Below are 25,207 nucleotides of genomic sequence, written 5' to 3'. Positions count from 1 at the left end.
GAAATTGTTCCGGCTGTAGATTGGGATGTTGACAATCCAGGCAGCTTGCGTGTCTTCAATGGGTCTTCTGAATTAACCATTAATAGCCAAGGCCAGGAGGCATTGCATATGTTTGTGGGAAAAATCATTGTTTTTGAAGATTTGTTGATTATCCTGATATGATATGAAGTCAGCTTCTGGTGAGGGACTCCAGCCAATCAGCCGCGCAGACTGCATGTAAGCCTCTAATTTTATTTGAGGGTTTCTCCAATGGATGATCTCCAATGGAGAATTCTTCACAGGTCAATCACCATGAATGTGCTTGTGCATTGTTTGACTCCAGAGATGTCCATCATTTTTTAGACATGGAGGAGACTGTTCTTCTTCGTTGTTCCAGGTTATAGCCATTATTTGTTTTCCTTCTTGGTATTTCTCGGGTATTGTTCCTTCATTACTCTCCTATGGTATTTATTTTTGCTGTTAAGTACAAGTTCACAAATAGATCTGTAGTATGCCTTGCAATTTCTTTTTGGTGGGGGGGGGGGGGGAGATAAAGCGGAGATGACCATTTAAAAAAGGAAATGTAATTTATTTGATACAGGGATAGCCTGTTGTTTTGTTGTTGATTTTGTTGTTTTGTTGGCTTTTTAAAAAAAGATTTTAATGGTTTTAATCTTCATTTGGAATTTAGTTCTTACACTGCTATTTGGATCAATATTTGCAGAAATCACCCATTGGAAATGCATTTGCACTATTAGGGATGGGTGATTATTTTGGAATTTTTAATTTATTTTCTTGTTTCTACTGTGTTTATACACTGATTTTATTAAAAAGTATTTTAAAAGTCAAAGTCTCTCTGGGCAAAGATGGTTATTTACACAAAGTAGAACAGCTTCAACAGGAAACGCTGAGATAATGATTAATAACCTGATGGCTAGCACAATGTTCTGCTTCATTCAGCTTCAGGTGTTAAATCAGGCTCTTGGCTCTCCTATAGCCAACCAAGTGCTAGCATGCATATGTGAAATCTTTCCAATGAAAGTTTCATCCACACATACATTTCTTCAACATTTTGGTATTGATAAATTAATATTTTCCAATGAAAAATATTCCTTTGAAAAATTCACAACAGGTGCTACTTAGCGGACTAAGTTGCTACAAGAAGAATTGAATAAAAAACATTTATAAAAACAGAAAAGCGTGGTGGGATGCTTTACAGACTACAAACCTGCAAAAGCTGATTTATCAAAGTAGTGACGTAACCGTGTGTGAAAGGAACACTCAACATGCCAAGCTGTCTCAGCAATCTACACCACCAGGGAGGATAGCCCCAGGAAGCTTTGTGATTCACTCTAAGATGTATGACCTTTGCAAACAGTGAAAATTCTTCTATTTCATTGTATTCTTATGATGTCCTTGAGCCTTATGACAAGGAAACTGGTCAGTGAATCACCACCAAAACAGAGCCAAATAAAGCTACCCCCTTCATCAAATAACTTGTCACCACTCTGAACCCTTTGGCTGGCCAATAATGATTCCGCATTCTGTAGCAATAGAGACATATTGCAGGGACTTCACCTTGCTAGCCCTTTCTAGCAAGCCCCCAAGACAAGATATTGGAACAGGATTAGAGCTGGAATTATCACCTCGAGGTAATCTCACTTTGAACTGAACTGCCTATCTTTCTTGAGCAACCAGCCATTCAGAACCATCAACATTGGCTGTAGTGGTCATTTCCCAACCTGTTTGATGGAGTGAAAACTTTTGTATGCACCTTTTCTTTTACCCATGTGATGAACAAGTTATTCAAGTTTTCTTCTTGCATGGTAAGTACCCAAGTTATAAAACAGCATGCAAATAACAGAAGCAGGTAATGCATGTCTTACATGTTTCATTGTGGTTGTGTCTCAGCCTGTCCACCACCTCCTGGATGCCTCACAGATCCCCCTTTGCATCACCCCACTTCCCAGTGTGCAGCTTGCATACTCTTTCCTTTATCCTACTATGATGGAGAAAGGAAAGAAACAAGTCAGACAACTGATATGGGAGACATTTATTAACGATCTTGTCCATAGCACCCGAACAGTGCGGGCAGATAAAAACAGTAACAGCATCCCTATCTTTCCTGCATCCTGTATTAGCTCCTAGGGTGCAGGGAGACGGAGGATCTCTTATTCCTACTTCAAAAAGGGCTTTATTCCGGAGGATCATGCCAGTCTAGACGCTTTTTTCCGGCTTTTCCCCAAGCCGGAAAAAAAGCGGCGGCCATGTTTAGTTACATCCCACGGGGGATATTTAAATCCCCCGCGGATTTCCCTATTCTGAAGTTTGAAATTAGCATGCCCCTTCCGGAGAAGGGGCCAATGTAGATGTAGCCATGGGGTGTCTCTAGACTACAAGGTTTTTTTTGAAAAAGTGGCCATTTTTCGAAAAAACTTCCCCTGCATCTAGACTGCTGTCGCGTTCTTTCAAAAGTAAATTAAAAGAACGCGGCAGTTTTTTCAACAGTGGAAAACCTCATTTTACGAGGAATAACGCCTTTTTTCTAAAGTGCTCTTTCAAAAAAAGGCACTATGTAATGCAAACTGTGCTTTTTTGAAAGAGAGCATCCAGACTGCCTGGGTGCTCTCTTTCGAAAAAGCAGCTTGCTTTTTTGAAAGTACTGGTTGTAGTCTAGATGCTCTCTTTCAAAAGAGGTTTGCAGTCTAGATGTAGCCTCAGAGACTGAGGTGATGAGAAAAGAAAGGGCTCCAAAGAGGGGGAGGAACAGCAGAAACTGCATGAGAACAGCTGTTCCTCAGCTGGGTTTTAAAGAATAAAGGTCTGGAACCTGTCAGCAATTCTAGCAACCTCATCATGAACACCTTGTCCTATTGCTAAGACAAAAATCACTCAGAGCTCTCTCTAATCCCCTAAAACAGGTTTAAAACCTGAATGATCAGGATACAGGAAGTTGGAGGACTCTAAAATCAGCAGAGTTTGATCTGCCACTGCTTTCTCAGAAAGCTTTCCCCAAACAAGAGAGTCAATGCAGATCGGGAGTTAGCCCTGTCATTAATGGGTCTGTTGGATTTATCAAGTAGGAGCTGCACAATGAAGTCCTTACCTCCTAAAACAGAGGTACAGCCCCAAATTACTAATTTATAGAGACTCTACATGTCTCCTGTAGAGTTCTCATTCCCCAAAAATACGTGAATCTCTACTCCCTGTGCAACTCCTACTCCTCACCACCACGAGCACCACAGAAAAGCATCCCCAAGAGTGGATCTCTCACCTTTCTGATATAGTGAGAACTAATTTCACAGCTTATAAAACCTTGCTCCACAAACTGCATATACCAAATTTCCTCCATTGGTCTCACACACTTAAACAAAAAGAAAAAAAGGAGCAGTGCCCCTTTTATCTTCTCACTTCCATTTAACCCTTCTTCTCAAACTCTTATTTCAGCAATCTCAGCTCTCTGAATCAATAATCACATTTCACCCTTAATCAATATTGCCTCTGAATAGCCTATCCACCTTGTAGTAATCCACTTCAAAATCAATAGATTAATACTTTAAGCACCACTCAGATCTTCATTATCCTTTTGTCTACTTTTCAACAGTCAACAATTTCCTAATGGAGTTAAGAATGTCAAGAAGGGAAGCTTCTGCCTGCAGACAGATAAAAAGTATGTATGTTAAATAGATTCCCCAACTTTCCCTGCTTACAAAGAACACCACAGCATGCTCTGTGGCCCAGGCAGGTTTGATGAGCTGCAGAATGGGTTCTTTTTAAAGGTTGCCTTCATTCTAGTAGTCTCGATGTAGATGGGACTGAAACTCTGCTGAGTACATGATGGCCAAACTGTCATTCAGTTTTGAATCTATCCTTATATTGACATCAGTGATACCTTGAGAGAGATGAGGAAGGCCTTTACATTTTGGCCTACAGTAGGCAGCTTGAAAGGAACCCTGTTATCAAAGGCTGTGTCCAGACTCAGGGGTTTTTTCGGGAAAAGTAGCCTTTTTCCAAAAAAACTTCACCTGCGTCTAGACTGCAGCCGCGTTCTTTCAAAATTAAATCGAAAGAATGCGGCTTTTCTTTCGACGGTGGTAAACCTAATTCCACGAGGAAGAACGCCTTCTTTTGAAAGTGCTCTTTCGAAAGAAGGCGTTCTTAAAAGCAAACAGGCTTTTTAGAAAGAGAGCATCCAGACTCACTGGGTGCTTTCTTTCGAAAAAGCGGCTTGCTTTTTCGAAATTCCGCGTGCAGTCTAGACGCTCTCTTTCGAAAGAGGCTCTTTCGAAAGTATCTTTCAAAAGAGCCTCTTTCGAAAGAGGCTCGCAGTCTAGACATAGCCAAAGAAATCACACTTTGCCTGAAAGATTATTACCTACTACTATACACTAACACTAGAGATAACTAACAGACAAAGGTTAGAGAGAAAAACAGCATCTCTATTTTTTCAATTTACTTTCTTTGCTGATTTGACAGCACTTCGAAGATAGTCTGTCTCACTTTCCCCCCCTGCATAGTCAGTCCATAGTCTCTGTTATATCTGTGTGGGACAGCTGGAGAGTGAAGTCTCAGAACACACTCCCTTGTGGTATGACATAGTACTACAGACACTGAATTCCCTTCCGGTTCTCCCAGTAACTTTTTCACAGCCTACACTAGTGAAAATAACATCTCCCTTTTCTTAGGCTCTAATTTATCAAGATTGCTTGTTTGAAAATAAAGACTCTCTTGAGCCTTCAGGCCTAAGCCTTCCTTTTGAGAATCTAATATTCTCTTTTCCCCAGGGCTTCATGTCCTTGGTCTCCTCTCACCCCACCAATTTCTTCTGGGCTTTGGAATTCTGCCAGCCCCACTGTAGCTCCTAGCCTCCATGAAGAGTCTTTCACATAAGTACCTTCCCTGCTCTGATTCCTGGATCAACATACATTTCCCCTTTTGGGTTCAGAGAACTTATGGTCCTCCTTCTTGAGGCTGTGCTGTGATTCAAGCCGACTTCCCCTGCCCAGCACTTCAGGTTCCCTTCCAGGGAACTGTTCTCCTAGAGGCACATACGCCTCCATCTCCTCACCACCTCACAGTTTGGTTTTGTCCTGTCTTTCAGGAGGTATCCACAATTAACACCAGGTCCCCATTCCCAATTTGTCTACTGATCCCTAGAAAAAATTTCTTTAAGTGACCATGTCATGGAACAGCAGTTGGCTATGCCTCACTGGCCTTTAATGGGGAAAAAAGTCACCCTGGTACAGTAAGAAAAAACTAAAAAATAGTAAAATGTGATCAATGCCAAACTGACAGTGGACTCCACTGGCAGGGATAGTACCAGAAGATACTTTAATCTTAGTTCTTCATATTAAGTACAGTTCAAACGCATCCCCTTGCAACATAGTCATTTAAAGGGATATCAGGAAGTGGCAATATTTTATGGACTATTATGCAAAATAAGATGTTTATTGGAAGAAAAACAATCTATGCCCACACAGTCAAAATAATGAATAGCGTCTAAAATGGAAGGAGCTTCTTCTGCCAATTTTTTTTGGCCCCAAAACACTCTAATATGAGCACAAACTTCATTTGTATATAAGAATCAGATAATTTAGTAGGAAAATGTAGCCCTAAAGGCTTGTTCACATTTGAATAAACTCTTACCTTAGAGCACTATTTAGTATTCCTCACTCACTTGTTAATCCTGAAAATGCCCACTGAACTCAATGGGAGTTTGGGTGACTAAAGAATGCTGAACAGGACCCTTAGAGACTGTTAAAATACTCTGTACAAAAATGATTACAGGTTATGTTCTGCTGCAAGGCACTGTGTTTGTTTTTCTCTAATTATGAGGACAAATTAACAAGCAAAGCTTAAACCTTTCAAAAGAAGAAAGCCTTCAGTAAATGAATGTAGTAATAGAGGTCCTACTATTGTACCATGATTATTGGTTTACCAATAGTATTCTTGATGTACTGTTTTGTTCATGGATTTTTAAAAAGCAAAGCATGTCAAAAACATTTTAAAGGAAGAGAGAAATCAACTACTTGCTAAATTCCCTTTAAACACAAACTTGCACACAGCTTTGCATGGCAGTATAATATAGGGCTCCATGAACTATACACTTATTTTATTTTAGCAAGTCTTGATTATTGTCCCCTTCCACATTTTAGTTTAGATAGTAGATAATAATCCTGGTTCCACTTGAAGGGGGAGGAGCTTTCCACTGACTGAAATGGGACCCAGATTTCACTCCAGGTTTTTCCAGGATTGCAGCCTGGTTATTCAAATTGTTGCTGAGTTATTGTAGTTGGCAGAAATAGACCACTGTAGAAAAACAACTTTAGAAAGTGGCATGTTGTCTAAAAAGCCAATAAAATGTTATATCTTTACACAGAAATAATGCTACCCACTTAAGACATAAACAACTTTTCTAAGAAATGAATATTATTTCTATTTTACGAGGGGGGGGACAGGGAGTGGAATCTGAGGTGAGCGTGATACTTCCATTTGTTTCCTTTTCTATACAACTATGCATGAGTAACAGCCTCTTTTAGGCTCTGATCTACATTACAGTTTCCAATGAGTCAGCCTTCCGTCCAATAAAATGATACAAATAGAATTCAGGGAAATCATCTACAAGTCACTGTAGTTGTTTAAGGACTTAATAATGGTGAGTGATTATTTGTAACCATGTGGATGCAGGCACATTCAAGACAACATAAGCAAGAATATAATTTGTTTCTTGATTTATGATATCATTTGCTGGCAGTGCTTCAACATACAATGCATATATGGGCAACTGGGACATCAGGTATGCAGAGCGGCTGACAGCAGTATGGCCTGTGGTAACATAATTTCTTTAATAAAGGATTGTGGTAAGACACATCTATCAAAGGTTATCTCTGCTTTAATATTTCAAAATCTCAAAGACATGACCAAAACCACTCTGAATCATAAAACTTTGCTCTGTCTAAAAATTTCTGTTTACTGATATTTCTTTTACTAAGAAATCGCTTTATAAATCTTGAACTTCAAACAGTTCAGGTAACATTTATTTTGTTCACTATCCTAAAAGCATCATTCTTGCAAAAATGTTTCCTCAGAATCCTCAGTATTTTTCTAGGTCATTACTTTTGTCTCTATTTCCTGGTACAGTGGTTGAGTTATATTCTGGGAATAGCTGTGGAATGCAAACACAACAAGCATGCATAGCACAACAAGAGAAAAAATATCAAAGAGAAAGATTCAATTTGCTGCTGATGAGCGGTATGATTAATAAATTCAGCGATGTAGCACACAATCTTCTTTTAGTGACTATTACTATTTATCATTAGAGTCACTCTTCTGAATGTAGATGTACTGAATCGTGTCCTATGTTATTTTCTCCAATGTAGATTTTAAACTGTATCATTCACCTTCTCAAAGCATATTGCCATAAAACTAATTTATGTTCACTGATTATCAATAATGTTCCTGGGGAATTTTATGTGTTCTTAAATTTTGAAAAAGTGACTATGTTGGTGATAATACAGTATAAATCAAAGGCAATACCATCATATGTATATATAATATAAATCTTATGCATCAACTATACTAACATAAAACTCAGCACTGAAGTACCGGTTTTTCTCTGACAAATTTAACCTGTGAAATAATTATGATACAAATAGTGATTCTACTGTACCCAGTAAGAATTTGTATACTATAGATGTAGCTTTTACTAAGAAATCTGCCCAGTCTTCCTTACAAGATTCAAGTAAACAGTCAGGAAAAGAAAAAGTAAGCACATCTAACAATAATTTAAGCATGGCAGGTTAATGCAACTTGGTGGTCACAGTAAGCCCCTGAAAGAATGGTGTATTTTGTTGCATATAGAAATACAAAGAAATTATTAAACAGTGTTACATTCCATGACAGAGACTATGATTGTGTTGAAAATTCAATCAGGTTTCCTTGTCAGTCTAATAATGAGAATTTTAACATGCTCCTGCCAAAAATCAGTGAAGCATAGTATTGCATTCAACAAACAGACTAAAGCCAGATTCTAATTCTCTGGCTCAAAACAACAGAAAATAACTGTCACAGGTTGCTATATTTTTGCTTGCATCCTATGCTGAATAAGTTAAGAAAAATAACATTAACATGGATTAATGAGAAACTATGTATTTTTCAAATTCCTGTGCTTTTCTTTTTATAGTCTAACACATTAACTTACCCAACAGCATTGCACTCACTGATAATGAAAAGAAAGCAGGCAGTACAAATCTTCTTAAGCCTCCCGTGGCAAGAAAACTATTACAGAAATGAATAGAAGAAAGTCTCTTGAGCCTTTCCCTTGCCTGCTTGCTTTACAAAAGGCAGTTAGGATCACACTGAGAAGTGTCAAAGCTGAATAAACCACTGGCAATTGGGTATATACCCTTTGGGCAGTTAGTCCTTCATAGATGATGATTCGACTTTGTCCAAAAACCAATATGTGAGAAACAATGCAGAATCTACCAGAGACTGTAGCCAAGCTTAAAACTGTAGACAAAGAAGCAGTTTGCTTCTAAAGGTTTACAAGGGAGGGCTTGTCACAGAACATTAATTCAGGCAGCCTGAAATTACATCAAACCAATGCATCTAAATACTGTTAATCTGCAGCTTTTCTCCTTGCATTTAAGAGCAATTCAACTGCAGTGTGCTGGAGCCTCTGGGTTTATAGTGTAGCTTAAGAACATGGGAGCTCTCTGGTCTCCCATTTCACATTAAAATGCATGCTTAGCACTTATAAAAGCATATTGCAAAATATATTTTTCTCAAGCTTTGTTAGGAGCTGCACCTTAGCATCTACCAGAGGACTTTAAATAGTATGATTTAAAATTACTCTTTTTCTCTATACTGCACTTGAACTTTTATCTAAAGGAAATGAGCTTTAAAACAATAAAATGTGGAGAATTTTTTTCTGAAGATACGACATACAGAATGTTGGAGCCTGCCAATGAAATAGCTAAAGAACAACATTTATTGTAATGGATATTGTTAAGAAATAACATAGAATGGTTTTAAACCTGTATTTTCATTTAAACTTTTCTTATAATTTAAAAACACTCAAATTTATATATTACCTGACTGGAAAACAAAAATTTTGAATGAATAGCTTTCTTTAGTATGTTAGTCTACATGCACACTGAGCATTTCTGTTCTTAAGTGATTTGAAGTTTAATGCAAGCTTTAAAATAGATTCATTTGAAATATTGGCTATAGCACGAGAGTTTCCTTTAATAAAAATAGGAATGCCTATAGAACACATGGAAATTCAGGCTCTGAATAGTGATAAATATGCTAAGTACTAGCATCTATGAAAATGAAAGAAAATTCCACTTGATGGTAATGAATTCCCCATCCCCCAGTCTTTCCTTTTAAAGGAACCAATATTTTGGCCATTCTCCAGCTTCTGAGAGCATCCATTAGAGATGATAAATTTCCGGCTTTCAAGTTTTAAATTGTTCTGAGGCTGCAGAATATAGAGACAGCATGCATATATTTAGCATTTTGGTTAACATGAGATGGGTCTAAGCCAAATACAATGGGCACAATGATGGTCCAAGTCATTTTTCACTTTACCATGGAATATATTGAGAGATTACCCACGGCGTCCCTAGAGACTAGGCTACAGGCTAGTGTGTTAAGATAGCATGGGCTCCTTCAAGACTCAGGACTAATGCACTCTTGCCCTGCTGTGCAGGACTCTAAGCTATTCCTGTAACAATGGCACCCCTTGTGCACATCTGAGGAAGTGGGTTTTGCCCACGAAAGCTCATGATACTATATTAAGCTCATGAGACTATTTGTTAGTCTCTAAGGTGCCACAGAACTACTTGTTGTTTTTAAAGTTACAGACTAACACAGTGTTACCCTTCTGAAACTCTTTGTACCAGTATTGAATGCAATTGTCCGTAGGGATTTGCAGTCACAATTTCAATGTCTCTGCTTCTTTTTTAACTCTTCTCTGCATGCTACTGTAATTTGTGATTTAGAAAAGTGTTAAGTGCTTTTACAAAAGTCGCATGTTGAATCAGGACACCAGGTCATGGAGAGAGAAACTTCCATCTGTTGTGCCTCCTTAATTGTCTTTGTATTGCATTGAATGGATATATACAGATTAAAGGCCTGATGCAAAGCAGGAGTTACTAAGAGTCTTTCCATCAATTTCAGTGGATTTTGGATTAGAATCTAAAGTTGACCGTTGATGGGGAGTTAACTGGCAACGTACAGCCCAGTGAAAATATCAAGTAAATTATCTTTGCCACGCAGCCATCACTGGCTGCTTCCAAATACTTATGTAATTTATTAATCTGGGTTTCTATCCCAAGAAAAATGGCTTTTAAGCATCACCAACTAAAGTTATATAAACAAAAATTAATCCCATCTGGCAACAGAATTGAACCACCTATTCAACATGAACCTCATATACAGATCAAATTCCCATAACCACCTCCTCCACAAAACTCTGATCTTTAACAGGGCAATTTTAGACTGCAAACAAGATTGTGTTTGGTTGGTTGGTTTTGTTTTTGTTGTTTTTTCTTTTTTCAGCTTACTTTTTTATTCCAGAGCTGAATGTTCCAGCAGTGGACAGTTTGGCACCATAGGACCAGGAAACATCAAAACGACAATAATAAAATATGGTAAGAGTTGGTGTCATCACTGAATTTTGAATATTTAGCCTGTAATGTTCCATGGCATAATTCACAGAACACAGTTTATAAATCCCCTATATAAGTAGTCCCATTTACACAAGTAGTTTACACAAGTAGTCCCATTGATGTTAAGAGACTCAGATGAGTAACTGCTTACTAATGTAACACATTCATAATCTGGCCCAGAGAACATCTATTGCAAGAGATGAGAAGCAGCAACAATAGTCATCTGAATAATAGTGAATAATATTAGTACATTCAAAAAAGTCTCATGCTGGTATTCATAAAAGACCACAAATAGAAAGAACCTTCCAGTACAAATCCCAGTTATTTAAGCTCCAGTCAAAAAGTAATTAAGCCACAGTCATCATTTTCTATATCCGTAACAAGCCCTGAGTGATTAAGTGCAAACTGGAAAGGAAGTTGAACTGTGCCATAACTGCTATCTAATACATATAAGACCAAACATTTACACCTTTATTTCTGTTAAATAGTGACTTACTCTGAGCATTCCCCTGTTCATTTTAACTGCACCCAGCTAAGTCATCTGCCGCTGTGTTTCTGTGGAACAACAGTGACAATAATTAGCCACTTAGGTTATATGTCTAAATACCTTTTTCCTATGGCTGACCTACAGAACACAGCCACCAAAGGCATCTGCTAATAAAAGTTGCCAGCTGAACTAAGAATAGAGAGGTCAACTAAACTGGAATAAGAGTCTAAAGCCCCAAATAGCTACAATAGTTTGAGTCTTAACAGAGCTGGATTAAGACGGGCTCAGGCCCTGAGCTACGTCAAGTTTAAGAGGCCCCACAGCACTACCAAAAATGTGCATTATTCTAAAAGAAAGGACGATAAGTAGAAATGATAAAGTTTTATATTTGCATGTATACCAGTACATAGGGGAGGATGCAACTCAAAACTATATTTTTATGTATTTATTTAGAGGTCCCCCAATTTGAGGTCCTAAGATGTATCTTACTTAGCTTATGCATAAATCCAGCACTGGCCCTAAATGTTTCTAGGTTCTTTAAAATACACTCACAAAATAGAGGTAGCGATGGAAATTTTGGGAAAAGCAAGCCAATTTTGGCGATTCTTGTCACTGTTTAAAAGAAACACCATTGAAAATGACTTATCAGGAGGGTAGGATGGCCAACTACTGAAAATGAATTGTATTGACACCATAAAAAATATTACAGACAACACAACAAAAATGTTATGGACACATTATTACATAATATAAAGATGGCTCAAAAGGACAAAAGTGAACAATATTCAATGTTTTTTATTCATACACATCACAACAGCAATTTTACCGTGCTAGTTTAACCTACTTACTAGCCACATCAGCATCCCCCAAGTTCTCCACTTTACAGTCATTCGCTGTGGCAGCCACACAGTCAGCCATTGCGTTAGTAATTTTTCCAGGTTCATTTTTGACAGTCAATAATCCTACCACCATAGGACAGTTTCTTTCTTAAATTTAAGTGACAGATCTGCTGTGACTTACTGGCAGAGAGGCTGTGGGAGGCTACTACATCCAACCCATTCTACCCAGTCCTGTACTGCTCTCCCAGATACAGAGAGCCCAGCAGGGGTGTGTGCTGCACCCACGCACACACACACCAAAAGTAGCTGCTGTGCTGGTGCTAATAATGCCAAAGAAGAGTTCAAAGGCAGAAATAGAGAAGAGCAACCCCTGTCAGATAGCAGCAGATCAGAATAATCCCCACCAGGAAAATTCTCTTCTCAGACCCTCCCCTAGCGATTGTAGGCTCCCTATAGCTTCCCTGTGGTGTGGAGCTCACTCTGGCCTCAAAGGGTACGTCTACACTGCAACGCTATTTTGAAATAATGAGCGCTATTACGAAATAACTTAGTGTGCGTCTACACAGTAGGTAGTTATTTCAAAATAGTGTCAAAATACTGTCAAGCTGGAGCATTTCTTACTCTGACTCTTGTAACACTCATTGTACGAGGAACAAGGGAAGTTGGAGGAAAAGTGCTCTATTTCTAAATAAGTGCTGGGTAGACGCTCCATATTTCAAAATAAGCTACGCAATTGACATAGCTCAATTTGTGTTGCTTATTTTGAGTTAAGCCCTGCAGTGTAGATGCACACTCTCTCTCTCACACCCAGAGGCCAGGTTGGATGAGGACTCCTTAACTCCACTGCAAAGCCTGATGGTTTTTTACTGATATCTAACTCTTTTTATAAATTTTTATGGATTAGTCCAATTTGAGCTTTTACTTTTAAACACATTGTTGTCAACCATCGGTAAATTCATGAACACTGCTGAATGGGAGCTAAAATTGTCACATGGTCAGACTTTTAAGTAGGGCAGTTTGAGATAGCATGTCTCTCAACTGAGTTTTACAAATTTAAAGAGTGTACAGTGCCCATCCTCCACATCTGAAATTTTCACACTCTCCCTGTTGGTTTAAAAAGAGAGAGAGAGAGAGAGAGAGAGAGACTTATCTTATTTTACTTGAATTTGTATAACTGTACGGCAGCTATCAAACATTTGTAGTCAGGGCCTTAGTCTAAAACTTTCAATTTCTAAATGTCAGTTTAATTTTCCGATGGCTTGGAATGACTCTCTCCTTTATACTTATAGTCAATCCCACTCCAGGGTATTGCTGCAAGGTCCAGTGCCACCCGATGACAGCATACTATGAGCTTGGAAATGGATGCTGTAGGCACTCCTTGGGTTCTAGATCCTGGAATAGTTGCACAAGCACCCAAATGCTTCAACTAATAGAGGATTACCCTTCTAAGGCCACGTCTTCACTCTGCAAAAGATTGACATTGCCACAATCAATCTTCCAGAGTTTGATTTAGCGAGTCTAGTTAAGACTCACAAAATCAAACTCAGAGGGCTCCCACATAAATGTGTGGTACTCCTGCTCTTGTGAGGAGTAAGGGAAGCTGATGGTAGTGTTTGTTCCTGTCAGCCTCCCAGTGTGGGGACTCCACCTCAGCTGGCTTAAAGTAAGCCGACTCCAGCTACATATTCTACATAGCTGGAGTTGCGTACCTTAAGCTGAGTTGCTGGGTCTAGAGTAGACCTGGCCTAAGGCTGCCAAAATAAAAGGTGTAAGTTAAAGTTGGACAAATGTTTTTTCAAACAGTTCTGACATTTTCAAAAATCAATTCCAAGCTACTTTTCGGTTTGGGATTTTCTTCAATATTATTTAAAACTTTTAAAAAATCTCAATCAACATGAAACATTTGAGTTGAACAAAATGATTTGTTTGACTCAAAAGAAAGATTTTTCAATATGTGGTTCACCTATTTTCTCCCACACTCACTCTAGAACTTCCAGAAAAAAATACAGTTATTCGCATCCCTGTCCCACAAATACCTTAGTCTCTAGGCACAATTGCTTTGCCAAATACAAATAAAAGTTAAACCAGATTTCCTAAGTCAGCCCTAAGAGCTATCTAGTAGATTAATATACATGATAAACTGGTTTTGGTGTGATCCTGTAAAATATTTTCCTGACTACAGGCTGCAACCCTGGTTTTATCCCAGTACAGCTATGATTGGCTTCCTGCCCAAACCAGGATGAGTCTTGACCAAGCTCTCAGCCTCCTACACCCAATTCTGTCCAGCTTGGTCTCTCTGCAGGTTACTGACTACAGCATTTTACCCCTATGCAACCTTTGATCTATCCTAAGACTGGTCCACTTTGATTTCACGTTGTCGTTCCCCTTTCTTGTATGAAATACTTCAATTCAAAGCATTCAAAAAATCATTAGATTACTGTAAAGTAATAAAAAAAATTAAATAATACATTTGAAAAATTTAAAATACAGATTGAATCTCTGTAGTCCAGAACTCTCTGGTCCAGAAACATCCATCATCCGGCATGATATTATACAGATGTCCACTTTTTATGGGTGTAGCCAAGTGTCCCATTGTCCCATAAAGTTTGTTTACAGCCACTAGTCCTTGCTGTCAGCGTTCTATGCTGTTATTTAGCTCTAATTTAACCCCAAATGTCTTCTAAGAGCCCAGTGAGCAGCAGAAGTATTAGTAATGGGGCTAGACAATATTGACCTCTTGTGGTCTGGAAAATTCTCTGGTTCAGAACTTGTCAGGTCCCCAGGCTGCCAGACTAGAGAGGTTCAACCTGTAGTAATCTTCATCCGTCTTCTAGTGTTCAAGATTTTGGTTGTTATGTTTGCTAGCGTTTCTGTCCAAACATGAGTACTAAAATTTTACTTTTTAACAAAATAAAAGCTGGGATTCTCAGGTACTAACCTGATTTTAGCAGCTGCATTGGACAGGTTATGGAGCCTTCTGCTGGCTCATGGCTGAATTGCAGGGTAACAGTGGCCAGTAATGAGGCAATATGTTCACTGCAGTATTATGGATACCTTAAGAATCTCTATTCTGTAACATTTCCATGTATTTTTCTATCATATTTACAAATATTGTTTTATTATAAATATACAGACTTTTTTACTTGAAACTATGACACTTGAAACTGTATTTGAAATATACTCTGCTGGTATTGAATCATGATCCTGAGACAAAACATTGCTTATTAATTTAGTATAAACTGTATGAGATCTTCCAACATCAAGCTAAATACATAAATCTGATTCATGAGCATATACATACGTTCACAAAAGATAAGCACAGCTTCCTATATATTTGCCACCTAAATATAGAATCACATTTCTATAATCTAAATGATGAAACAGTATTTTCCCCTATGGGATTACTTGTTTTGCTGAAGAGTCTCTTTTCACTTGTTTTTTTCTGTTGTTTCTAGTCACAGATACAATTGTTAGGATCACATGCAAAACACTTTCAAGTTGTAGGATGAAATGAAGATTTTATTCTGGCAGTAGCATCTGCCACAGTACTTCAGACATCTGGGATAATACATTTAATTAGCATTCTGAGTTACCATGAAGAAAAAAAACCATGTAATAGGTCACAATTATACACTTATTTTATTATTACACATTTATTCATTTCAATTGAATTCCCATTAGATCTATTTACTCAGGCATATGTATAGTTAAAAAACCAAGAGTTGCCTAAGGTAAGTCAAGATAGACAGATTTAGCTGATGTAAACAGGTATAGTTTCACTGAATCTGTGAGATTTCAATTCCCTGAGCTCATTTACCCCAAAACAGAATCCACTACATCAAACAGTTCTCTTTAAAAGGAAGTTAACGTTATAGGCCCTCTGCTGTTTAAAAAACAAACAAAACTTCTCAGTATATTATAGTGGAAGTACATTATAGCTTTGGAATGTAATATGCTATGGACCCTTTAGTACCGCAGTATAAAATACTTTTGTGTATACATAATAATCAGTATTTTAGTTTTTAATATCCGTAGTACAGAAATAAAGAAAACATGTAAAAATAAGACATCAGAGATGTTTCAACTCTATACATATGCAGGGCTAACCATTTAAATATCAAGGAGTTATGAAGTTAGATGTAACAACAAAATTAATGCAGAAAGTACAATGGTATAAATAGAGCTTGACAAAATTTGACATCTAAACTTGTTTGCCTCCCTCATAAAATAAATATTGATTTCCTCCTAAATGTTCCATTTTTCAATGGAAAGCCAACCACCTCCCATCTAAAAAATAGGGTTGGAAAATCTAGAATTTCACTGTATATAAAACCCAAACTGGTGGTTTTTTTCAGATTGTAGTCCAGATTTATTTTATTTTTGTGTTTGTTTGTTTTTAATTCTTTTCCAAAATTGATGGCATCCATTTTTTGATGAGCTCTAAATATAGATAACAGCATATTTCAAAATGAAAAACAAAAACTCCTAAGATACTTTATTCAAATAAATAACTGACAATGGTATCTGCGATTCTAAATTGCCTACATCTAAAAATTCTTGCATGGCTGTATGAGCTACGAGTGAAAATTTGGTGGCAACATCTTTCCACACTTCTATATCCACATTAACCTGTCAAGCTACATATGTTTTTCCTCATGAACCCTGGAATCCATGTGCCACATAAACTCTCTTTTTATGAAATTCCTAATAATCATAGCCTGCTTTCTAAACAGTCTAGATAACTAGATCTTTCTGTTCTATGGCAACCTAGAACTATTTTCATCTTGAGTCACTGTGTAGGTACAAAAGTGCACAATTTCCTGGGTTCTATCAATAAAAAATGGTGAATGAAAACAGCTGTACCCAAGATGGTCTTAAACTACTTTCACATCTCTCCACTCCCAGTTATTAACTTTTACAGATCACTGGTAGAGTTGTCCCAGACCTAATACCAAAGCAAATTGTTTCAGGATTAGTCCAAGTAAGGAAATAGGAGACCAACAGGAAATGGTTTCCTCTAAGCAAGAATCCATCCTACACAGAAATTATTTCCAAATCTGTAGATGGGTATTTTGTGAATCTAATTAATGGCAAAGCCAAAAACTGTATGACAGTTTGAATAGTAACAGAGGTGAAACAGGATGTCATATTTATAGTTGAGGCTGCTTGCCACTTTCCATTATAAGTCCATGCTTTCTTCTTCTTATAATTTTACCAAAGATTTAGATTGAAATTCTCCATGCTTACTGTCAGCCTCAGGATGGCTTAACAGTCAGCAACCATGCTCCAGTTATTTCTTAGCACAGGGATATTTAAGTTATTGAAGCATTGCCATAAGATTTTTACCCCTGTTATCCAGTTCCTTGTAATCTGATTGATTGTAGGTGTCTGATTTGAACCATCAAGTTATTTTAAAAATAACTACATAATATACCAGTCACCGTACTCTGATTGCTAGAAAGCCATTATTAACCAATCAAAATGCAGGAATTTGCATAACCATTCTGAAGTTATCTTTCAATAACTGCTTTAGTGAAAATGTAATTTTCTTTTATGCAAATTTCACTAATATAGTCCCACTGTTCTGATTTCATCCTTTATTCAGAATTTTCAAGTTGTTTTCTAGCAAGGAAACTGCCACCTGACATTCACATTCCTCTAGCAGATGTAATATATATTTTTTCTAATCCAAAATTGACATGACAGCAACATTTCAAAAGCTTGTCAACCGAATGGGGCTTAGTTCTGTTGCTGATGTACAAGAAAAGATAGGATGGATTCTATTTGGCCACTAACATCAGAAGATGCAGCCCCAAATATTCCCGATACTGTTGAATAAAAAGCTGTCTTTTTTAAAATTGCTCCTCAGCGTAGAAATACACTTTAAGAACCATTTGTCTCTGCCTTCAAGCTTTGTCCCACAGCCACTAAAATTAATAGAAGTTTTCCTCAATAATTTTAATGGGAAGAAGATTATTTCTTTTCTTGGATTCCTAACTCTCCCTACAAATCAGCTATAAACTTGTCCATAAAATAATTGTCAAGTTGTGTTAATTTAGTATGTTTGTTTGTATACAATTCACAATTCAATTTATTCTGTGCAGCTAAGAAAAAGTATCACAAAATGTTTTCCAGCCAATTATCTTCCATGTGTGCAAATAAACAAACACAAGGTTATAAATGGAAAGCAACTCAATGGCCATATTGGATGAATTTTAAAAAATAGCAACTTGCAGTACTATTCCAAGTCTAAAATAATTTGCCAAGATAAAAACTTCATCACATTTGTATGTAGTGGTTTCTTTTTGTATTAACTAAAACATATGTGTTAATGAGCCTGAATAATATATTTAGGTATTTATCTTTTTTTAAGAGGGATAAGGGATCTTTCGGAAAAGGCTTTATTTTCCGAAAGATCCGCGTCTAGACTGGCGCTTTTTTCCAGCAAAGCTCGGTGCCAAAAAAATGCGGCAGCCATTTTTATACTAATGAAGTGGGGGAGATTTAAATCCCCGCTTCATTAGCAATTGCAATACGTCTAATTTGCATCCCTTTTACGAAAAAAGGATGCAATCTAGACGTAGCCTATGAGAGACAGCCCAGGCTGAAGAGTTAAGGGGACACAGTGGTCCCATAGTCCCAGACTGTACCCTGGAGATCCTGTCACAAATGGCTCATGCAAGGCTGACCTTACCATGAGGCGAACTGAGGCAGCCACCTCAGGTGTCACACTATGGGGGAGCACCACTTGGACCCAGAGTGCAGAAAATTGTGTCTGCTTCTGGTGCATATGTTTTCTCTCTGCTCTAGATACACAGAGATGGCGGAGTGCCATGAGAGAAATAAAACATGAAGAAGGCAGAATTGAGACCTTTTAAAGTTTTGGCCCAAGTGAGGGGGCATGAGGGCGTCATTTGAGCTCCCCACCTCAGGTGCCAAAATGTTGTGGCCCAGCCCTGGGCTCATGTTGTTCCCTAGAGGCAGATGCCACCGATCTCCCCGCCCTCCCGCCATCCTCCCTATGCCCCAAAGCCTGTACCTTATCTTCGCCAAGCTGCAAAACCTTTAGAGAGATCTGAGGCCACTGATTAAGTGTCTACTAGTGCACACTGATCCAATTTAATTATTATCTGGCAGATAAAACTGTGTATGTGGATGAGAAGAAACATATCATTGGAGAAGTTTCAGAAGGGTAGCCATGTTAGTCTGTATCTGCCAAAACAACAAGGAGACCTGTGGCACTTTAGAATCTAACAGATGTATTAGGAGATAAACATAAGTTAGGGTATATGCCCTAATAATTCTGTCCATCTTTTAGGGTATGTCTACACAGCAGCATTATTTCAGAATAACTGAAATAACATAGTGCGGGTCTACACTACAAGCTTTTATTTCAAAATAATGTCAAGCTAGAGGACTTCTTGCTTTGACTCCTGTAATCCTCATTTCAGGAGGCATAAGGGAAGTCAAAGGAAGAGTGTTCTTCTTTTCACTTCCTGCTGTGTACACAGCACCAAAAGCCAAATTATGCTATTTCAACTTAAACTAAACTATTAACGAAGTTGCGTAGCTTATTTCAACTTTAGCTGTGTAGACATACCCTAAGGTGCCACAGGAACCTGTGTAGACATACCTGTGGAAACCATTTTCATATTTAGCTAGAAGCCATCTTGTATAACAGAATCCATTTCAGCTTCTTGTTTCTGCACGTATACCAGAGTGAACTTTCTGTTACCCCAGGACAGAGGCCTGCAAGATGAGCTATTGGAATGTGTTAATTGAGCTGGTTGAGAGCTTCACTCCCTAGTACCTGCCCACCATCTTGCTGATAAGGCTTTGTTTTTCTGAGTTTAATTGATGATTTCTGTAATTGGATGCTCTGACATCAGACTTGTTTGGTTAAGGGTATAAAGATACTAGGATTGATTGTATTAGCCAGCCTTACTGGGCCTGGTTCTGCTGGGACCACGTTTGGCTCACTCTGTGCCTTATTGATCAATAAAGCTGTTTATTAGCCGCCAAACCAAAGAGAAGCGTTTGCTTCAACATACCCTAAGGTCTCCTTGTTGTATTGGAGATGTATGTTTCATGGAAGCAAGGCACACCAACACTCTCGCTTAAGTCCATGCCTCACAGAAAGGAAAAAGCAGGAAGCAGACTGCATGTAATAGTCACATCTCATACTAATTCATGCAGTGCCAGAGTCTATAGTACGTCTAGACTACAGGCTTTTGTCGACAGAGGCTTTGTCGACAAATACTGTCGACAAAGCCTCGGTCGACAAAGAGTGTCTAGACTACATCCAGTTCCGTCGACGAAGCAAGCCGCTTTGTCGACATGAGAGTGTAGACGCAAAGGACAGTGTAGATGTAATAACACCTTCTGTCAACAGAAATCTGTCGACAAAAGGCGTTATTCCTCATAGAATGAGGTTTACCAGCATCGACAAAACTGCCGAGTTCTGTCGATATTATGTCGACAGAACTCAGCAGTAGTGTAGACGCAGGTGTAGTTTTGTCAACAAAAGGCCACTTTTGTCAACAAAACCCTGTAGTTTAGACACACCCTGTGTGTGACCATGTTCCTCAATGGTAAAAGTAATTGGTGTCCTCTCCAAAGCCTAAAAGATCTGTGCCAATTTCAGCGGTCTTATATATGTCCTCTGAGAGCTGCAGTTAAAGCATAATCTTCTCTGCAACCAACTAAAGCAGGAGGTTATAGAAGTTGAACCTCTCTAGTCTGGCACCCCCAGGACCTGACCGGTGCAGAACCAGATAATTTGCAGAATCACAGGAGGTCAGTATTGTCTAGCAGCATTACCAACATTTCCACTGCTTACTGGGCTCTTAGAAGATATTTAGAAGTAAAATTAGAGCTAAATAACAGAACACTGAAAGCCAGAACTGGTGGCTATAAAAAAACTTTATGGGAATAGGAATATAAGTGACTAATCGACTATCCGATATGCAAAAACTTATCGGATAGTTGACTAGTTGCTTCCCTCCCCCCACTCGTGCTGCCTCTATCAGAGGCAGAAAAGGAGGGGAGCAGGAGCTGGTGCTGGGGGGAGCCGGCTTAAAGTCAGTTTCCCCCAGCACCATTTCTTCAGGAGGCCGGGGGGTAACAGGGCACTGAGAGTGAGCTGGGAATCAGCTGATTCCAGGCTCATGCCCAGTCCCAGATGCTGTGCCTCTGCTTTTTGAACATATTAAGAGCCTGCCAGCTCTTAATACATTTAAAAGGCAGCGTCACAGCCGGGTTAGCTCCCCTGTTTATGGACTAGTTTATTAAACTAAATTTAACATCCCTATATGGTACCATGAGAAATCTGGCCACACTCATGATAAGTGGACATCTGGCTAACTAATATCATTGTGGACCACTGATGCTGCTGGGCTAGAGAGGTTTAACCTGTAGTTTAGTAGAATCCCATACTCTTGTGCATTCTGACCATATGTAACTGGAGTGACTAATAGAAAAGGCTCACACAATACTATCAGTTTCATACCTATTGGTAAGTGCTAGAGTCCGTATAAAATTGAGTTAAATATAGTAATAAAATAACACCACATATAACAATTAGCCAGAGATTAAAGTTCTCAACTGTAAATTCAACCATCACTAAATGAAGCAAAACAGAGAGATTGTATCCATTAGCTCAAAGTTGGAATTTTCCTTTTCCTTCCACAATTATGAATCAGGCTTTTGGAGATGAACTGTTATTTCCTTTGACACTGTTGCTTAGTTATTTCTGTTTAGCTTGTTCAAATGATATTGCAGGTATTACAATCATTCAAGTGTGCAGAATTATGAGTCAGACCTCAAAACAAAATCATACACTAGACTTCAAAATCATGTATTATGATAAAATTTGGGGATCTTTTATTTGTCTTCTGGTTTGTGAGCCTATCGGGTAAAATCAGAAAAGTTACTAGAACTTCCATGGGTTGTTGTTGGATTTGTTTGTTTGTTTTTGGTAGTCACGCAAGCCAGGTTTCGCTGTATTTATTGCAAATACAATACAAACTCTTTTTTCCAACAATTTTGACTGTAAAAGTTAGTGCATTTTATTACTTATGAAAGACAAAGATTTATATGTTGGTTAGTGTAAACCAGAAGGCATATGGCATATGTGGTGAGATGCTGAGTAACACTGGAGTTAGAACATTTGGTCTTCCTATTAAATATCTTTTAAAAATTCCCTGAAGAAATTATACATATATGAGTACTGCAGAGGCCCAGGTGTGAGCAGTTAAAAATCCTCACATCAGACAAAAACATGATTTCTCTTTGGAAAGAAAAATGTTTATCTTTTTATTGTTATGGGAAACACATCAGACCAAAAATTGCATTAAAATATTTTGGGGCAGTAACTGAGAAGGTTAGATAGTTTGGTTATTAACCGTTAGGTGCATTTTCTACTTATCTTAAAAAATATTTTGGGACACTGGGTTACATATGATGATGCTGACACAACATGTACGCTAGCTGAATTACAGAACCACAGGGTTAAAATGGACTTCAAAGGTTATCTGAATCAGCTGGTAGTGACCATATCTCCTCTGGGATATGAAATGCCAACTAGCATGGTAGGTAGCCCCTATACTTCTGCTTCTGAGCAATAAAGGCAATATCTGCTCATGGGAGGAGGTGCTTCTCTTCTACAAGGGAGAATAAATAGAAGTTAATCAAATGAAATTAAAAGAAAAAATTAAGCCAAATGAAAAATTATTCCTGATGGAAGATTTACATTAGACTATGGCTGAAGGTCTAATCATTAAGAGCCTTTTAAAAGTGGCTGGAAAAAATGCAAGATTGTAAGAAAATATCCTATTCAGGCACTAGGAATTGACTGAACTAGAGTAGGAATTGACTGAACTAACATCTCTAAGGGTATGTCTAGACTGCATCCCTCTGTTGGCAGAGGGATGCAGATTAGGCAGGTCAACATTGCAAATGAGGCAGGGATTTAAATATCCCGTGCCTAATTTGCATAAAAATGGCCATCACGTTTTGCCAACTCACCACTTTGTCAGCAAAAAGCGGCAGTCTAGAGGGGGATCTGTCGAGAAAGAAAGCCTTTTTTGACAGATCCTGTAAACCTCCTTGCAGGAGGCATAAGAGATCTGTCGAAAAAGGCTTTGTGCAGCTTTTTGCTGACAAAGTGCTGAGTCGGCAAAACGTGGCAGCCATTTTTATGCTTTATTTTTATGCATTTTTATTTAAATCCCTGCCTCATTTGCAATGTTGACCTGCCTAATCTGCATCCCTCTGCTGAAAGAGGGATGCAGTCTACACATACCCTTAACGTGCATCTACACTGAAAGCCATTATTTCAAAATAATGGTGATCTGGAGGACTTCTTACTCTGACTTCTGTAGCCCTCATTTCACAAGGGGTAAAGGAAGTCGAAGGAAGAGTGTTCTTCCTTCAACTTCCTGCTATGTAGACAGTGCCAAAAGCCGTGTTAAGCTATTTTGGCTTCAGCTACGCAATTGATGTAGCTGAAGTTGTATAGCTTAATTTGTCTTTGCCCCACTATGTAAATGTGCCCTATACAAGTCCCATAAGAAACCCCAAATAACCTACAGAAGTTAAATCTGTAAGACCATCTATCTTTCATTTCTCCCTTTAGCTAGGTTTCACAGAACATCTATACTTGGGTTTGTAACATCAGTGAAGCAAAGCTTTTCTGCAGCAAATTTTGGCCACAGCGCACACAAAAAACTGGGAATTCTGTCAATAATACTGCCACCACTCCAATATGTACACAACAAGTGGAAAAAATAAACCATCTTGTGTTTTCATACTCCTTCTTTAGATATTTTTAAAATATGTGTAATTTTGTCTTCCATCCGTCAACCAAACTTCAAATTAAAATAAATATATATTTAAAATATATATTTAAAATAAAAATATATACTTAAAGGTATTCACCTTCAAGAACATTTGAGAGATAATAGCAATATAAAACAGTGTTACCTTCCCCCACCCCCTCAAAAAACCAACAGCTTATTTACTGCTAGGGTAGAAAAAAAACATAATGCAAAGTAAATGTTTAACTTACAGTAAAATGTTTTTCTTCTTTCATCCATGCCAGACTGCTTTGGCTACTCCTTGTACAATAAAATTAGTGCTTCTCCCTTTTCTGGCTTAACTCATGCCATTTCTTGTGATGAAATCTGTTAGACTATTAAAGAAGACTAGATTTTTACTTTTGCCACCACTGATTGATATACAGGCAGTGCCCGGGTTACGTACAAGATAGGGACTGTAGGTTTGTTCTTAAGTTGAATTTGTATGTAAGTCGGAACTGGTACATATTGTAGGGGAAACTCTAGCCAAACATTTCTCCAGAGCTCAGTTTTATTCTCCCACACCTCACTTCCCTCAGTCCTTTATTCTCAAGATGAGGTGTCTCCTGAGAAAAGCCACTCTGCGTCTCCCTGGTCTGCTGGCGGGGGCGCTAGCTTCGCGTCTCCCTGGTCTGCTGGGGGGAAGCAGCTAGTGCGGGGTTGCCTCACCCCGTTTGTAAGTAGGGATCCGATGTAATTCGGATCCATGTAACCCGGGGACTGCCTGTATATATGTGTGTGTGTGTGTGGGGGTGTGTGTGTGTGTGTGTGTGTGTGTGTGTGTGTGTGTGTGTGTGTGTGTGTGTGTGTGTGTGTGTGTTCTAGTGATTTAAGGCCACACACGATATATGACCTTTTCAGCAGCTGAGGACATTTTTCTTTTCTTTTCTTTTCTTTTCTTTTCTTTTCTTTTCTTTTCTTTTCTTTTCTTTTCTTTTCTTTTCTTTTCTTTTCTTTTCTTTTCTTTTCTTTTCTTTTCTTTTCAGTTTTAATTCAAAATGAATCCCAGAGAGTAAATATTGAAGAATCCACACAATGCACGATAATCCACTTCTCCATTCTGTGCTGTAATTTTTGTGTGTACATGCACCATGTAAAAAGTACTCTCCTGAAGTCTTCCATGGGATATTTTTCATTTGAAACATCACCATTGTTCCCTACTACTACAAGGATTCATACTGGTTCTTTTATGTAAAAATCATTCCATTCACAAGTTATTCCATTACTGAGATGATCTGCAGCACTTGCAAGTTTACAGGATGAAAGAGAAGAACAACAGACTCTGCTGTATCTCCTTCTGTTGTTGGATAGCAGCAGAGGGGCCCATGTAGACAGGCAGAATGATGAGTGCTTTGTCCTTACCCAAACATGTGC

General features: G+C 38.3%; 1 protein-coding gene across 5 annotated transcripts in view; it reads right to left on the bottom strand.

Annotated features, from left to right (window-relative positions):
- ZNF385D (zinc finger protein 385D) overlaps positions 1-25,207 on the bottom strand; it is a 653,382-nt gene that overhangs the window by 376,790 nt on the left and 251,385 nt on the right. The window contains exon 1 of one of the 5 annotated variants that reach the window (XM_006134331.4): positions 8,180-8,621. The exons of the other annotated variants lie outside the window; for them this stretch is intronic. Coding sequence (XP_006134393.2) covers positions 8,180-8,189 — 10 coding nt within the window. The 5' untranslated portion in view covers positions 8,190-8,621. Of the gene's footprint in view, positions 1-8,179; positions 8,622-25,207 lie in introns of those variants that run through there. 5 annotated transcript variants of the gene reach the window in all.

This window comes from Pelodiscus sinensis, chromosome 2, assembly GCF_049634645.1.
Source record: "Pelodiscus sinensis isolate JC-2024 chromosome 2, ASM4963464v1, whole genome shotgun sequence".
Lineage (NCBI taxonomy): Eukaryota > Metazoa > Chordata > Testudines > Trionychidae > Pelodiscus > Pelodiscus sinensis.
Note: the sequence above shows the minus strand (reverse complement) of the source record. Positions and strands in the feature narration are given on the sequence as shown.